At 37.3% G+C, this 18,260-nt stretch overlaps 1 protein-coding gene across 1 annotated transcript; it reads right to left on the bottom strand.

Moving 5' to 3' along the window:
* Nucleotides 1–9: 9 nt before the first annotated feature.
* Nucleotides 10–16,927, bottom strand: LOC111140300 (ankyrin repeat domain-containing protein 26-like; the record flags this gene model as incomplete). The annotated part of the gene is made up of 7 exons (XM_022492589.1): nucleotides 10–152; nucleotides 2,792–2,940; nucleotides 5,410–5,492; nucleotides 13,602–13,674; nucleotides 13,766–13,794; nucleotides 16,737–16,809; nucleotides 16,899–16,927. Coding segments are annotated over 7 exons (579 nt in total), but the record flags the coding sequence as incomplete, so codon positions are not given.
* Nucleotides 16,928–18,260: the final 1,333 nt, after the last annotated feature.

Genomic DNA, 18,260 nt, shown 5'->3' with positions numbered 1-18,260 from the left:
CCATTCCACTTGAAGTGCTGTCATCATTCATTTGCAGAGGACAAGAAATTAGAGAAGAGGCTTTCTCAAACCTTGATGTAATCACAGATTCTTTTGATGTTTGTTTTTCTTTATCCTCTGTCCTTACTTCCTTTATATCCAAAGCAGGATCACTATTTTAAAAGATCCATTTAAAATATCCATTAAAAAGCTAATGTTTTTGGGAGCCTGGATGGCTCAGTTGGTTAAGCCACTGCCTTTGGCTCAGTGGCCTTCTCCCCTCTTATGCTCTCTCCTACTCTCTATCCCTCTCTCTTAAATAAATGCTCGACATTTCTCTTATACCATACACAAAGATAAACTCAAAATGGATAAAAACCTCAATGTGAGGCAGGAATCTACCAAATCCTAGAGGAGAACATAGGCAGTAACTTCTTCGACATCGGCCACAGCAACTTCTTTCAAGACATGTCTCCAAAAGCAAAGGAAAGAAAAGTGAAAATGAACTTTTTGGGGCTTCCTCAAGATAAAAAGCTTCTGCACAGCAAATGAAACAATCAACAAAACAAAGAGACAACCCACGGAATAGGAGAAAATATTCGCAAATGACACTACAGACAAAAGGCTGATATCCAAGATCTAATAAAGAACTCCTCAAACTTAATAGACACAAAACAGAAAATCACATCAAAAAATGGGCAGAGACATGAACAGACACTTCTCCAAAGAAGACATACAAATGGCTAACAGACACATGAAAAAATGTTCATCGTCATTAGCCATCAGAGAAATTAAAATCAAAACCACATTGAGATACTACCTTACACCAGCTAGAATGACCAAAATTAACAGGACAGGAAACAACAAGTGTTGGAGAGAATGTGAGAAAGGAGAACCCTGTTTCACTGTTGGGAATGCAAGTTGGTGCAGCCGCTTTGGAAAATAGTGTGGAGGTTCCTCAAAAAGTTAAAAACAGGGTGCCTGGGTGGCTCAGTGTGTTGGGTCTCTGCCTTCAGCTCAGGTCATGATCTCAGGGTCCTGGGATCGAGTCCTGCATGGGGCTCCCTGCTCAGCATGGAGCCTGCTTCCTCCTCTCTCTCTCTGCCTGCCTCTCTGTCTACTTGTGATCTCTCTCTGTCAAATAAATAAATAAAAATCTTATATAAGTATATATTAATATCTAATATCTAATCATATATATTTTTTCATATAAAAAAGTTGGAGATAGTCTAATATATATATTAGATATATTTATTATAGAGATAGTATATATATATATATATATATATACATAATATATATGTACTATATATATAATATATATATATTAAAAACAGAGCTACCCTAAGACCCAGCAATTACATTACTGGGTATTTACCCCAAAGATACAGATGTAGTGAAAAAAAGCAGCAATGTCTACAATAGCCAAACTGTGCTAGGAGCAGAGGTACCCTTCAACAGACGAACGGATAAAGAAGATATGGTCCATATATACAATGGAATATTCCTCAGCCACCAAAAAGGATGAATACCAACATCTGCATCAACGTAATGGAACTGAAGGAGATTATGTGAAGTGAAATAAGTCAAACAGAGAAAGACAATTATGACATGGTTTCGCTTATTTGTGGAACACAAGGAATAGCATGGAGGAATTAGAAGGAAGGGGAAAATGAAGGGGGGAAAATCAGAGGGGGAGATGAACCATGAGAGACTATGGACTCTGGGAATCAAACTGAGGGTTTTAAAGGGGAATGAGGTGGGGGAGTTGAGTGAGCCCAATGATGGGTATTAAGTAGGGCATGTATTGCATGGAGCCCTGTGTGTTATACACAAACAACGAATCACAGAACACTACATCAAAAACTAATGATGTACTGTATGGTGACTACCATAGCGTAATTAAAAAAAAAAAAGAAAGAAAAAGAAATGCTGGGATAGAAAAATAAATAAGTAAATAAAAGTATTCTAAAATTTGCATAAAACATGACATCAAACCAAAAACTTTAAATATACTTTGTTAAACAATCAGTACCTTGTAGACCTAAACTCATTTTTTCCAACAGTCGCATACTACACATTGTTTTACAGGGGTGAAAATTTACTTCCCTATTGACAGATACTTAGACTATCTCCAACTTTTTTATATGAAAATAATGCTATAATAAATATCCTTAATGTATGTCATATTTTATATATATAAAAATGTATAATAAATGTCCTTAGAATGTATGTGTGTGTGTGTTTACACAAGTCACGTTTTTCTATAGGATCTAGTCCTGGCAATGAAGTTCTTGGGATAAGGGGTCAGAATATTTAAAAATTTTTTTTATCATTTTTTTAATTTATTTTCAGCATAACAGTACTCATTGTTTTTTGTACCACACCCAGTGCTCCATGCAATCTGTGCCCTCTCTAATACCCACCACCTGGTTCCCCCAACCTCCCACCCCCCCACCTCTTCAAACCCTTCAGATTGTTTTTCAGAGTCCATAGAATATTTAAAATTTTTGAAACACACTGCTAAATCACCCTTTAGAAAGGGTTTACCAATTTTATTTAACAACAGTGTATAAGAATGCCCTTTTCTTCACATTTGCTAACTTTGGTTGTTAATTTTTTAATAAAATATTTATCACTATGATTGCAAAAAATTGTATCTCATTATTTAAATTTTTCTGATTAGCATCCAAGATGAAATAACCTTACTAAAAAACATAAAATTTGTTAATCATGAATGTTAGCTCCAACTAGAATTTGTTTTATAGGAAAATAATAATTACCTACTATTTAAATATTGCTATAGGCTTACCCATCAGATTCTTCATTTTCCGTAATAGGACATAGGTTGTTATCAGTTTTTCCACTCCCTATTGGATGCATTAGTCCAGCAGCAGCAGAAGCATATATGCTTTCCAATACTGCCATTTCATCATTTTGGTGCTTCTCCGTTTCTTCAATCTTTAATAGAAGTTTGATACGAAGGATAATCGTTACTAGTTTATTCATTAAAATGAACTTTCTTCATTAATTATACATGTTTTAAAGATTTTATTTATTCATTCATCAGAGAGAGAGAGAGAGAGAGCACAAGCAGGAGGAGGTGCCAGCAGTGGGAGAAGCAGGCTCCCTACTGAGCAGGGAGCCTAATGCAGACCCCATCCCAGGATCCTGGGATCATGACCAGAGCCAAAGGCAGGCTCTTAACCAACTGAGCCACCCATGCATCCCAGAACTTTTTTTCATTATTTATATCATTTGACTCTTAGTTTGTCATAATTTTAATTGATTAAAAATATTTTGTGTTTATCATTATAAGTAACTGCAATTTTTATAAATTCTGCTTCATTTCTGTTTCAATAAAAAGAGAGGAATTGGGATGCATGGGTACCTTGTTGGTTAAGTATCTGCCTTGGGCTCAGGTCATGATCCCAGAGTGCAGGGACAGAGTTCAGGCCTGCTTCCTCTGCCAGTACTTCCCCCTGCTTGTGTGCATGCACTGTCTTGCTCTCTCTCTCTCATTCTCTCTCTGACAAATAAATAAAATCTTTAAAATAACTAGTTTGGTTTATACTTTTTGCCACTTGCATGTCAAACTCTTGGTCTTCTTTCACTTCAAACGTAATCTGTGGGTTCCTTACTTTTTTATTTTCTCTGTCACTATCAAAATTCATTTTTGTTAAAAATCTGCTCAAAGTCTGATTTTATCATTTTCAGAGTTTGATTTATTTTCACTTAAGGAAAGATCAGAAGATGACCGGCAACTATGATCCGAGGTTGAATGAGAAAGAAGGACATTTTCGAGTCTAGACTCACTCTGTTCAGGTAATGCCTGAAGTACAACAAAGACAGGCACTGCAAATGCATCTTTTTTCTCACAATCAAGTCTATCATTTGTCAAATTAGTAGGTATTTCCATTAAGTTTGCTTCTTCTTTAAAGGGACCATGTAGTGACTCTTCCTTAGTATAAGCAGTAATTTTGTTTTTTGTTTTTTGTTTTTTTTTTTTTCACAAATTTCACCAAACTTCTGCTTTAACTCTCTGGTGATGAGTTTTAACTTATTTTTCCACTCTAATTTGTCTTGTTTGGTCCACATGTCCTCACACTTTTGAACAGAGGGATGTTCTGAATATAAAAATATATCATCCTCTCTATCACATTCCTTATTCATTCCTGGTTTTTGGGCCATTTTTGACAGATACAAAAATGGAAAGTTAAAGTGCTGTATTTGATTTTCAGATGTCCTTTCTGTCAGCATACATGCTTGTAAAATATCTCTATCCTTAAGTAATCAAGTATGGACAAAGAAAAAATTAGAAAATAATTAAAATTTAACTGTTAAATTTCTTAATCTATGTTAAGCTGCTCCCAAGTCACTGGATTGTAACTAAGAAGCGAAAAATAACTTGCCCTACGCTGAAACAGAAGAAAAACACAAATCCATAATCTTAACTTTGTCAGTTTTTTAAACTAAATAATTCATTACATGTTACATCTACCAAAAAATGAATTACATGATTTTCAATGTTACAAACTTAAAAACATTTTATCTTACCATACCTTAAACAGTGAGCCCCCAAAGTGCATTTGGGGATTTTTTTTAAAGATTAATAACTAGAGAATAGGCAAGCGTATTATTAGGAGCCAAAAATCAATAAACATCAATCAGAAAGAAAAATAAATTCCTAAATTTTAATTCAAATTATATACTATGATAGTGTTATACATCACTATAAATTATCTGCCTGCATCTAGCAATTGTAACGTCCACTGAGAGTGGATAAGAAAAATGTTAATAATACTTACAGATTCCCTATACTGAAATGAAATAACTGAAAATGTGCCTGTTTATTACCCAACTACAAAGGTCCCATCCTGGAAGGTGTGATTCTATGATAGGCAATTGTGTTGATTTTATGACCCTACTCGCTGAAGTCAACTACACAGAAATCGCAAGGCAAAATAAACCTTTAATCTTGGCATTAGTGACTGGCAAAACAGAACTGCACATTTTGAACCACTGAGAACTGCACATTAAGAACCACTAAGAATCACTCCTTCTACATGAGTCTAAATCAGTAGTCATCATTGTTATACTGCTCATAATTTCAACTGCTTAAACATACGGTTCAGTATTTGATGTTACCTTTTTAGCATGTAAAAACTTACAAAAATGGAAGAAGCAAACAATATTCAGGAATTTTTTTGGTCCAATTCCAAGGATAAAGTTTAACTATAAGCTACTATAAATTCTAACAATATTTTAAATTTGGTAACTTGTAAAATTTTACAAAAACTAAATATTAAATTATAATCTATCAACTTCAATATATTTTGTTCAGAAGATAATTTCATTTGAACTATGTTACATTCTTAAAGCAGGGAAAACAATATAAAACTGGAAATTTAAATTTAAATTTGTATATACCTGCAGTTGTTTATTTTCACTTTCATTAAGACTTTCTTCCTCTTTTTCTGTTGTCATTTCTAAGTCTAGTTCTGCTGAAAAATCTATATATTTCATTAAAATGGACAAATTAGAATGGTTAGATAAAAGCTATAACCTTCATAAAAATAGAAAACATCTTATCAATTAAGAGTTTAAATTAATCTTTAGCTGAATATTTACTTTAAGAAATACTTTTAATTATCAAAAATTTCAACAAACCATTTGGGAAATACTAAATGTCACTAGTTTAAAGGCATACAAACATCTCAAAGAATCATTCACAAATTCACCCACCTAATACCAATGAACAAAACAATCAGAAACAAATTTTTAAAATGCAGCAGAAAGATATAAAATCACAACAGACTATTCTTTACAGTATCTCTTAAACAACACCCTAAGCTTTAACTACAACATTATTCATGGTTTCCAAAATTACTAGTATTTTTTATGCCTGTAACAGTGTATAACCTTCCTACGGGTGTATTTCCCTGATGAATGTAAACATTCCTAAAATGTTCTCCTCTACACTTGACAAATTTCTTCACACCTTAGAGGACACAGACTGCTACGTAAAGTCATCCTTGATTAAGGCTACCCTTCCCTAGATAAATAGACCTCTTTCTTTGGGGCTACATTAGTACTATACAGATTTTTCTAGTGCATCTTCACCACCTGAACTGTAAGTTACTTCTTTATGTATATATATATTCCTTTTGTTACTAGACTGTATGGGACAATTTCTCTCTTTCTCTCTTTTTAAGAGAGAGGAGGGGGGAGGAGAAGAGGGAGAGAGAACTTTGACCAGGCTCCACGCCCAGCACTGAGCCTCACATGGAGCTTGATCTCACAACTCTGAGATCATGACCTGAGCCAAAATCAAGAGTTGGACACTCAACCAACTGAGCCCCCCAGGTGCCCCTAATGGGACAATCTCTTAAATCATCTCTGTGTAAACAGTCTTTATTCTACTCAGTAACTATTTACTGAGTTCCTAGTAAGTGCTAGGCACCCAGGTTTAAAGAAGCATGTAGATAAAAGGTGTGTCAGGAATGGATTTTGTAGAGCTAATGCCTGAACTGAGACAGCAACACTGAGGTCAGCCAGATTCAAAGGGGTTAGAGGGTAGAAAATGGGGGGAGTATACAAGCCCATAGTAAGACAAGGGAGAGAAACACACAAGAGGGCAAATATCTGTCTAAAATACAGGAATCAAAGGGGAAGACATCAAAAGCAGTTCAGAATGCCAGAGAAAAGGGCAGAAAATAGAAAGGGCTAGAGAGCTTAGCAGAACTCAAAATTATGAAAGCTTTATATGTAATTTTAAGATACCTGGACACAAACATATTTTCAACAATGGTTCACAGTCATATTTGCATTTGAGACACATCACTCTAAATGCTGTGGAGAGGGATGAATTTGAGGGGCATTGTAATAAAAGGTGGGAAATGAATGAGAAGGCACTGATGCAAAATAAAGATGAAGCACACCTGAACTGACAGAATCGTTCTAGAAATATTAAGGATATAAAATTATCAGGGCCAGTACAGAATAAATCTATATTAAATGAATAAACACACAATCTTGAGTCCCTAGCAACCAACTTTGCTCATTACTTTATAAAAGGCATCAAGTGGGAATTATTCTACATGAACTGTTTTAAGTTTCATGTATTTATTTTATAATTTTTCTGTTCCATATCTTCCTTCCTGTGTTACAGGAGCCTGTACGTGCTTTGTTTTAAAGCTCCTGCTTCTTGAATCTACCAAGTTCATGAGGAAGTAACAGGAACAAGTCACTTGTATAGGTAAATAACTTTGAATTTATTGTCTGTATTCACTACTCTAGGAAATAATTGAAAATCTTTTGAAAATATAGTGTTAATTCTACAAGTAAAGAAAGAACATAAAACTACAGGGGTGAAAAAAGTACTGTACAATTTATTAGTACCGATCTGATCATATGACTGATGAAAGGCCCTGAGTTAACTGGTACATTAAGTAGAGCACACATTAGATATGGTTAATCAATAGACTGAGTATATCAGGAGAATATTATTTTTAAATGATATAGTACTCCTTAAAACCAATATTCCACTTATTTCACCCAGCATAATCTCTTCCAGTGAAATAAGACAAGCAGAGAGAGTCAATTATCATACGGTTTCACTTATTTGTGGAGCATAACAAATAGCATGGAGGACATGGGGAGTTAGGAGAAGGGAGTTGGGGGAAATTGGAAGGGGAGGTGAACAATGAGAGACTATGGACTCTGAAAAACAATCTGAAGGGTTTGAAGAGGTGGGGGGGTGGGAGGTTGGGGGAACGAGGTGGTGGGTATTAGAGAGGGCACGGATTGCATGGAGCACTGGGTGTGGTACAAAAACAATGAATACTGTTATGCTGAAAATAAATTTTAAAAAAAGATTAAATAAATAAATAAATAAATGATGTTAAAAATTAAAAAAAAAACATATTCCACTTATTCATCAAAATTAATGAAGGGGGGTGCCTGGGTGGCTCATTCAGTTAAGCGGCTGCTTTCAGCTCAGGTCATGACTGGGTCCTGGGATGGAGTACTCCGTCGGGCTCCCAGGTCAGTGGGGAGTCTGCTTCTCCCTCTGCCCCTCCTCCCACTTTTTCTCTCAATCTCTCTCAAATAAATAAAATCGTTAAGTAATAATAACAAGAATAATAATAATAAAAAAGGGACATCTGGGTGGCTCAATGAGTTAAGTGTCTGACTCTTGATTTCAGCTCAGGTCACGATCTCAGGGTCGTGAGATCGAACCCCACATCAGACCCCGTGCTAAGCGTGAAGCCTGCTGCTTGGGGTTCTCTCCCTCCCTCTCCTTCTGCCTTCCCTCCCTCCCTCCCCACTTTCTTGCTCTCTAAAAAAAAATAAAAATAATAAAACAAGGAGGTAGACTATGCATACATAGTTGAGAAGATGGTACTATATAGTAAATTCTCAGATTCCCATTATTGCTGGGAAAGCCAACTCTAAAATAAAGTCATAGAGAATATAGGAAATATTTTAATATTTGGTTTGGGAAGCTGCTTTTTCTAGTTACATTGAATATAATTTGACCAATACTTGTGAATTTAAGGCTATAAAAATAAAGCTAAGAAACTTTGTTTTCAATAAGCAATCCTTAGACCTCTACCTAGTATTCCCAGCTGGGCACAAACTTCTAAATATAATCCTGCCACCCACTCTCAAGTGAATGCTAAAAACAGCCTAAAAGAAATTACTTTCTCCTAATTCTTTTTTTTTAAAGATTCTATTTATTAAAATAAAAAAAATAGGTATTTCAGAATTAGTGTCACACTTACTGATAATAAAAATTTTAACATTTAGGGAACCAACCCTGTATTTCTATAGTTTCCAAAAGTAGTTTGATTTGGTAGATCATATCAGTCTTTCAAGGGTTTTTGGAAACAGCTATCATATCAAAAAATTAGATATCTTTACAAAAAAAAAAACCAAAATCACAAAAAAAAGCCATAGCTTCTGTATCTCATTTGAATAATGAATACCAACATAACCTGTATCTTTGATGTCCAATAGACCTAAGGAGGATGAATACGTGGCTATGATTTACCCCATGTCTAGCACTCCATCTGCTTTCAGTATTCTTTGTGGCACTGCTGTGATTTAATCTGTTCTAGTGCAAATACCCTCGAGCCATCTAAAGTGAATTCTCTGGAGTTTCCTCCTCAACTCCAAAACTTCTCAGCTAATGTGCCTTTCTTTTTTCCCTTGTTCCCATCACTGTCCCTTCTTCAAAAGTAATTTCTGAAAAAAAAGAAAAAAAAAGTAATTTCTGGGGACACGTGAACGGAGCCTCGGATTGCGCATCCGGCTCTTGATTTCAGCTCCCATCATGATGGAAAGGTCCCCGATAGAGTCCCGCATCTGCCTCCAGGCCTAGAAGCCAGTCTCCTTGAGGAATCCCTTTCCCTCTCCCTTTGCCCCTCCCCCTGATCACTCTCTGTCTTTCTCATTGTCTCTCCATAGAATAAATACAGAAATCCTTACAACAGAGTTATTGCTGGACCTATGGTATTGATTGTTCTACTTTTATACCCCTTTTATTATGGATTATCTCTACCATTTCTCTCCTCTTTATTTAGCACTGATATCTTACATCTATAACTTCTCTTTCTGCATCTCCTTGCTCCCCTCTAGGTAAATACATGCTCACAAATAAAAACAAAATAATGCTTTCCCTTGATCCTATGGTGTCTTGAAGTATCCAGGGCCTTTCCAGATGTCTCTATGTGGGTGTCTATACCCTTGCTAACGGAGCACATGATCCAAGGACTTTTGACTTTCGCATCACCTGATAGATCAGAATGCAGAATCCCAGACCTGCTGCTCACGAATGCATTTTTAACAAGTTCTCTGATGATTCACTAAAATTGGAGAAAATCTGGTCCATACTGAGTCGCTGCCATATTCCTTCACCTTAACTTCACCTTCTAGAAGCAACCTTCATGTTCGTCACTATCAATTCTTCAAAACTGGAAATGTCTTAAAAGTCACAGACTTTCGGGCGCCTGGGTGGCTCAGTGGGTTAAGCCGCTGCCTTCGGCTCAGGTCATGATCTCAGGGTCCTGGGATCGAGTCCCGCATCGGGCTCTCTGCTCAGCAGGGAGCCTGCTTCCCTCTCTCTCTCTCTCTCTCTCTGCCTGCCTCTCTGTCTACTTGTGATCTCTCTCGTCAAATAAATAAATAAAATCTTTAAAAAAAAAAAAAAAAGTCACAGACTTTCTAATGGACTTTTTATCATGGCTAAGGCTTCCTCAATTTCCCCCGAACTGACCGTGCTCTCTTCTCCTTCCAATTCTCTTACTTGGCCCTCAATGATACTATTTATGAAGTACCACCATATACATGCCATTAAGCCACACATTCTTATAGCTGACTAGACCATAACTCTGCATCATCAACCATAACGGTCTTTAATGTCTTCCCAACAGCGAGGAAACAGTAACAGGGGGAGAATTTTGGTATCCAACTCTGACAGGTTTTGGTACCGGAAGCTCCCCTGATACACTTTCGTCATTTCAAATAGTCTGCTCTTCCCTTTTTTTCATTTTTAAATTTTTTATTTCTTTTCAGTGTAACAGTATTCATTTTTTTTGCACCACACCCAGTGCTCCATGCAATCCGTACCCTACTACCCACCACCTGGTTCCCCCAACCTCCCACCCCCTGCCCCTTCAAAACCCTCAGATTGTTTTTCAGAGTCCATAGTCTCTCGTGGTTCACGTCCCCTTCCAATTTCCCTCCACTCCCTTCTTCTCTCCATCTCCCCTTGTCCTCCATGTTATTTGTTATGCTCCACAAATAAGTGAAACCATATGATAAGTGACTCTCTCTGCTTGATTTATTTCACTCAGCATAATCTCTTCCAGTCCCGTCCATGTTGCTACAAAAGTTGGGTATTCATCCTTTCTGATAGAGGCATAATACTCCATAGTGTATGTGGACCACATCTTCCTTATCCATGCGTCCATTGAAGGGCATGTTGGTTCTTTCCACAGTTTGGTGACCGTGGCCATTGCTGCTATAAACACTGGGGTACAGATGGCCCTTCTTTTCACTACATCTGTATCTTTGGGGTAAATACCCATTAGTGCAATGCAGGGTCATAGGGAAGCTCTATTTTTAATTTCTTGAGGATTCTCCACACTGTTCTCCAAAGTGGCTGCACCAACTTGCTTTCCCACCAACAGTATAAGAGGGTTCCCCTTTCCCCACATCCTCTCCAACACATGTTGTTTCCTGTCTTGCTAATTTTGGCCATTCTAACTGGTGTAAGGTGATATCTCAATGTGGCTTTAATTTGAATCTCCCTGATGGCTAGTGATGATGAACATTTTTTTATGTGTCTGCTAGCCATTTGTATGTCTTCATTGGAGAAGTGTCTGTTCATATCTTCTGCCCATTTCTTTATATGATTGTCTGTTTTGTGTGTGTTGAGTTTGAGAAGTTCTTTATAGATCCTAGATATCAACCTTTTGTCTGTACTGTCATTTGCAAATATCTTCTCCCATTCCTTGGGTTGCCTCTTTGTTTTGTTGACTGTTTCCTTTGCTGTGCAGAAGCTTTTGATCTTATGAAGTCCCAAAAGTTCATTTTCGCTTTTGTTTCCTTTGCCTTTGGAGACATATCTTGAAAGAAGTTGCTGTGGCCAATGTCACAGAGGTTACTGCCTGTGTTCTCCTCTATGATTCTGATAGATTCCTGTCTCATGTTGAGGTCTTTTATCCACTTTGAGTTTATCTTTCTGTACAGTGTAAGAGAATGGTTGAGCTTCATTCTTCTACATATAGCTGTCCAATTTTCCCAGCACCATTTATTGAAGAGACTGTCTTTAAGCCAGCATTAACCTGATCCCCAAACCAGGCAAAGACTCCACCAAAAAGGAGAATTTCAGACCAATATCACTGATGATTATGGATGCTAAGATTCTCAACAAGATCCTAGCAAATAGGATCCAACAGCACATTAAAAAGATTATCCACCATGACCAGGTGGGATTCATCCCTGGGTTGCAAGGATGGTTCAACATTCACAAGTAAATTAATGTAATAGAGCAAATCAGTAATAGAAGAGAGAAGAACCACATGGTCCTCTCAATTGATGCAGAAAAAGCATCTGAGAAAATCCATCATCCGTTCCTAATTAAAACGCTTCAAAGTATAAGGATAGAGGGAACATTCCTCAACTTCATAAAATCTGTCTATGAAAGACACACAGCAAATATCATCCTCAATGGGAAAAAGCTCGCAGCCTTCCTGTTGAGATCAGGAACACGACAAGGAGGCCCACTCTCACCACTCTTATTCAACATAGTATTAGAAGTCCTAGCAACAGCAATCAGACAACAAAGAGAAATAAAAGGTATCCAAATTGGCAATGAAGAAGTCAAACTCTCTCTCTTCGCAGATGACATGATACTTTATATGGAAAACCCAAAAGACTCCATCCCCAAACTACTAGAACTCATACAGCAATTCAGTAACGTGGCAGGATACAAAGTCAATGTACAGATCAGTGGCTTTCTTATACACTAACAATGAAAATACAGAAAGGGAAATTAGAGAATCGATTCCATTTACTATAGCACCAAGAACCATAAGACACCTGTGAATAAACCTTACCAAAGAGAAAGGATCTGTACTCAAGGAACTACAGAACACTCATGAAAGAAATTGAAGAAGACACAAAAAGATGGAAGACCATTCCATGCTCTTGGATCGGAAGAATAAACATTGTTAAAATGTCTATACTGCCTAGAGCAATCAGAAAGCCATTCTGATCAAAATTCCACTGGTATTTTTCAAAGAGCTGGAGCAAATAATCCTAAAATTTGTATGGAATCAGAAGAGACCCCAAATCACTAAGGAAATGTTGAAAAACAAAAACAAAACTGGGGGCATCAAGTTACCTGATTTCAAGCTTTACTACAAAGCTGTGATCACCAAGACAGCATGGTACTGGCATAAAAACAGACACATAGACCAGTGGAACAGAGTAGAGAGGCCAGATATGGACCCTCAACTCTATGGTCAAATAATCTTCGACAAAACAGGAAAAAAAATACAGTGGAAAAAAGTCTCTTCAATAAATGGTGCTGGGAAAACTGGACAGCTATATGTAGAAGAATGAAACTTGACCATTCTCTTACACCATACACAAAGATAAACTCAAAATGGATAAAAGACCTCAATGTGAGACAGGAATCCATTAGAATCCTAGAGGAGATCATAGGCAGTAACCTTTTCGATATCAGCCACAGCAACTTCTTTCAAGATATGTCTCCAAAGGCAAAGGAAACAGAAGCAAAAATGAACTTTTGGGACTTCATCAAGATTTGCTCTTCCTTTTAAAAGAATTGAGCTAAATCTTACATGTTTCAAAAGCTCTTTTTCTTAGGCTTGTAAATATCTTTTGTTCAAACATAGATATCAGCAATATCATCTACCTTATTTATGTCAGAACCTTCACTGAAGCTTGCCCCAAAAAATTAAATAAATACATACATAAATAAATAAATAAATAAATAAATAAAAAGACTTCAGAATAAGAAGACTGTGAGCACTTCAAATATTTTAGTGGACTTCTTTACACCGTTAAATTTGTATTGTAAAATTTACCTGATTGGGATGTTTTAATTTCCTCCATTTCTCCAGGCTGATTAGGAATAAAATCTTTCCCCTCCACAGCAGGCTGAATGGGCATTGAAACAATATGATTAAGACATAATGAACAGTTCATGCAATCTGTAGTTAAAACCTCAAAATAAAAATATAAGTTTTACCTTCAAGTAAGAATATTTTCCTGAAGAATCTAAAAAGCAAAAGGGTCATATAGTTAACTCCATGTACATATAGAAGCCAACAAACACTCATGCACTTAGGACTAAGCTGAATCCTCATGCCTGGCTCAGATTACAAATGGGTTTTGGGGTTGTTTCTGCAGACAGGAAGGTGGGTTGGGCAGAAGAGCAATTTCTAAGGAGAGGAACAAATTGTGACCCTGAGCGGACAAATGTGAAAGCCAATGGTAGAATGCTACACCACATCCTTAAGGCAGCACAGCAGAATCATTTACACCATTGGACTCTAAGTATGTATGACCGTCTTCAATTTGTCCTGTAATGTAGGAGTACACAGTGCTGATGATAGGTCAACTAAATGCATAATTTTCATCAAGCAAAGCCTTATGAACTGATCAGCTTGGATATACACTTGTGGGATCACAGTTACTAAAAGTACTCATTTTGGTCCATACCCATGTGGGCTACCGGTATGCCTACATTTCCTGTATCCAGTAGTTTAGCCACCTTAAAGTTCCTTCATACACTTATGCAAGAAGGTGTATAAAACACATCCAAGAAATAATGTACAATAGCTTTAAATATGGAAATATGACTATGTATATGGAACAAAATCTATTTAGTGGCCACAGAAATCTTAGGTACTGAAAATCTTTTGTCACTGTCATACTTATTGATAAAAACAATTTTAGCATTCAGGGAACCAACCCTATAATTTCTTTTGATTCCAAACGTAGTTTGATTTGGTAGATCATGGCAGTCTTTCAAGGGTTTTTGGAAACAGCTATCATATCAAAAAATTACCTATCTTTAAAAAAAGAAAGCATAGCTTCCGTATCCCACTTGAGTAATGAAGATCGACGTAACCTGAATCTTTGATGTCCAAAAGACCTGAGGAGGATGAATACGTGGCTATGATTTACCCCATGTCTAGCACTCCATCTGCTTTCCGTATTCTTTGTGGAGCAGCTGTGATTTAATCTGTTCTAGTGCAAGTACCCTCAAGCCATCTAAAGTGAATTCTCTGGAGTTTCTTCTCAACTCCAAAACTTCTCAGCTAATGTGCCTTTCCCTTTCCCCTTGTTCCCATCACTATCCCCCTTCTTCAGAGTAATTCCTGGGGGTGCCTGGATGGAGCAACGGATTGGGCATCCAGCTCTTGATTTCGGCTCACATGGCAATGGCACGGTCCTCACAAAGAGCCACGCATCCGGCTCTGGGTCAGAAGCGACTCTTCACTATGTCCCTTCAAAAAGTAATTTCTGGGAGCACCCAGATGGAATAGCGGATTGAGCATCCAGCTCTAGATTTCGATTCAGGTCTTGAGGGCAGGGTCCTCAGACTGAACCCTGCATCGAGCTCCATGCTCAGAAGTGAGCCTGTTTGAGGAATCTCTCTCCCTCTGCCTTTGTCCCCCCCCACCAATCATTCTCTCTCTCATTCTTGCTCCCTAAAACAAATGAAGAAAAAAAATCGTAAAAAAAGACGTATTTGTGGATCTATGGTCTTGATTGATCTGCTTTTACACCCTTTTTATTAGGGATTATCTCCACCACTTCTTTTCTCTTTATTTAGCACTAGTATCTTACATCTATAACCTCTCTTTCTGCATCTCCTTGCTCCCCTCTAGCTGAAAACATGCTTACAAATAAAAAGAAAATAATGTTTTCCTTGATCCTATGGTGTCTTGAAGTAACCAGTAGCCTTTCCAGGTGTCTGTATGTGGAAGTCTACACCCTTGCAATGGAGCACATGACCCAAGGACCATTGACATTCGCATCACCTGACAGGTCAGAATGCAGGATCCCAGACCTGTGGTCATAATGTTCATTATTTTTTGAAAGATTTTATTTCTTTCTTTGACAGACAGAGATCACGAGTACTCAGAGAGGCAGGCAGAGAGAGAGGCAGAAGCAGGATCCCTGTGGAGCAGAGAGCCAGATGCGGGGCTCAATCCCAGGTCCTGAGATCATGACCTGAGCCCAAGGCAGAGGCTTAACCCACTGAGCCACACACGTGCCCCTCACAATGTGCATTTTTAACAAGGTCTCCGATGATTCAGTAAAATTGGAGAAATTCTGGTCCATACTGAGTCGCTACCACATTCCGTTACCTTAACTTCACCTTCTAGAGCAAGCCTCACGTTCGTCATTATCAATTCTTCAAAACTGGAAATGTCTTAAAAGTCATTAACTTTCGGGGTGCCTGGGTGGCTCAGTGGGTTAAGCCGTTGCCTTCGGCTCAGGTCATGATCTCAAGGTCCTGGGATCGAGTCCTGCATCGGACTCTCTGCTCAGCAGGGAGCCTGCTTCCCTCTCTCTCTCTCTGCCTGCCTCTCTGTCTACTTGTGATCTCTCTCTGTCAAATAATTAAATAAAATCTTTAAAAAAAAAGTCATTAACTTTCTAATGGACTTTGAATCACAGCTAAAGCTTCCCTGATTCCCGCGAACTGACCCTGCTCTCTTTCTCTTTCCAATTCTCTTACTTTGCACTCAATGATACTATTTATGAAGTACCACCATTTTATAAGCCATTAAGACATACACACTTATTGCTGACTAGGACATAGCTCTGCATAATCTGCCACAACAGTCTTTAATGTTTTCCCAACTATGAGGAAAGCAGGAAGAGGGGGAAATTTTTGGTACACTACTCTGACAGGTTTTGGTACTGGAAACTCACTTGATATTATTCCTGTATATCAAATAGTCTGCTCCTCCTTTTAAAAGAATTGACCTAAAGCTTACATGTTTCAAAAGCTCTTTTTCTTAGGCTTGTAAATATCTTTTGTTCTAACGTGGATATCAGCAATAACATCTACCTTATTTATGTCCAATCCTTCACTTAAACTTGGACAAAAAAAAATAATAATAATTCAGAAGAAGACTGTGAGCATTTTAAGTATTGAAATGTATGTCTTTCCATTGTTATATTTCTATTGTAAAATTTACCTGATTTGGATGTTTGTTTTTCCTCCATTTCTCCTCCATTCTTAGGAACAGAATCTTTCTCCTCGACAGTAAGCTGAAGAGGTATTGAAACAATATGATTAGTATGTAATGTACATTTCATACAATCTGTAGTTAAAAATTCAAAATAAAAATATGTTTTACCTTCAAGAAAGAATATTTTCCCAGAGACTCTAAAATGCAAAAGGGACATATAGTTAATTATATGTACATATGAAAAACAACTAAATTTTCATACAGTTAGTACTAAGATGAATCCTCATGCCTGGCTATGATTACATTAGGATTTCATTTTCTGTTTCTAGAGATAGGAAGGTGGCTTAGGACAGTGACAAGATAGAAATATGAACCCATTATAAGTATTGAACAAAATAACAAAATATACGCTCAACAAAACATGCAGTTAGGATTTCAAAAGTCAGATGATGTTTCAAAGGAGCATAACTAATATAGAAGACTGCACGTATACCAATGTGAACATGCTGACTGATGGGGAGAAAAGCAACTTTTAATGAGAGGAATAAATAATGACCCTGAGTGGACAAATATGAAAGCCAATGGTAGAATGCTACATCACATCCTTAATGCAGTACAGCAGAATCTTTTTATCATTATACTACAAGTATTAACCACGTTCTTCCATTTGTCCTGTAATTTAGGCAGTCCACGTTTGTAATGATAGCTCAACTGAATGCATAATTGAGTTTTCATCAGAGAAAGCATTATGAATTGATTGGCTTGGATATACACTTGTAGGATAATGGTTACTAAAGTACTCATTTTGTCCATACCCATGTGGGCTACTGGTATGCCTACATTTCTTGTATCCTCTAGTTTAGCCATCTTAAAGTTTCATTTTTTTTTAATTTTATTTATTTATTTGACACAGAGGGAGAGAGAGCACAAGTAGGCAAACAGGCAGGCAGAGAGGAGGGGGAAGCAGGCTCCCTGCTGAGCAGAGAGCCCGATGCAGGGCTCGATCCCAGGACCCCGAGACCATGACCCGAGCTGAAGGCAGAGGCTTTAACCCCCTGAGCCACCCAGGCGTCCCCATCTTAAAGTTTCTTGATCCACTCATGCAAGAAGGTATATAAAACACATCTAAGAAATAATGTACAATAAGCTTTCAATATGAAAATATGATTATCAAAATGGAAGAATTCTATTTAATTGCCACAAAATACTTAGGCACTTAAAATCTTTTGTATTTCAGAATCAGTGTCATACTTACTGATACTGACAATTTTAGCATGTAGGGAACCAACCCTATAATTTCTTTTGTTTCCAAAAGTAGTTTGATTTGGTAGACAATGTCAGGGTTTTTTTTTTTTTTAATTTTTTATTTCTTTTCAGTGTAACAGTATTCATTGTTTTTTGCACCACACCCAGTGCTCCATGCAATCCGTGCCCTCTCTACTACCCACCACCTGGTTCTCCCAACCTCCCACTCCCTGCCCCTTCAAAACCCTCAGATTGTTTTTCAGAGTCCATAGTCTCTCATGGTTC

Source organism: Enhydra lutris, unplaced genomic scaffold, assembly GCF_002288905.1.
Source record: "Enhydra lutris kenyoni isolate GAN:26980312 unplaced genomic scaffold, ASM228890v2 scaffoldscaffold450, whole genome shotgun sequence".
Taxonomy (NCBI): Eukaryota; Metazoa; Chordata; class Mammalia; order Carnivora; family Mustelidae; genus Enhydra; species Enhydra lutris.
This window is presented reverse-complemented; position numbering and strand designations above follow the sequence as displayed.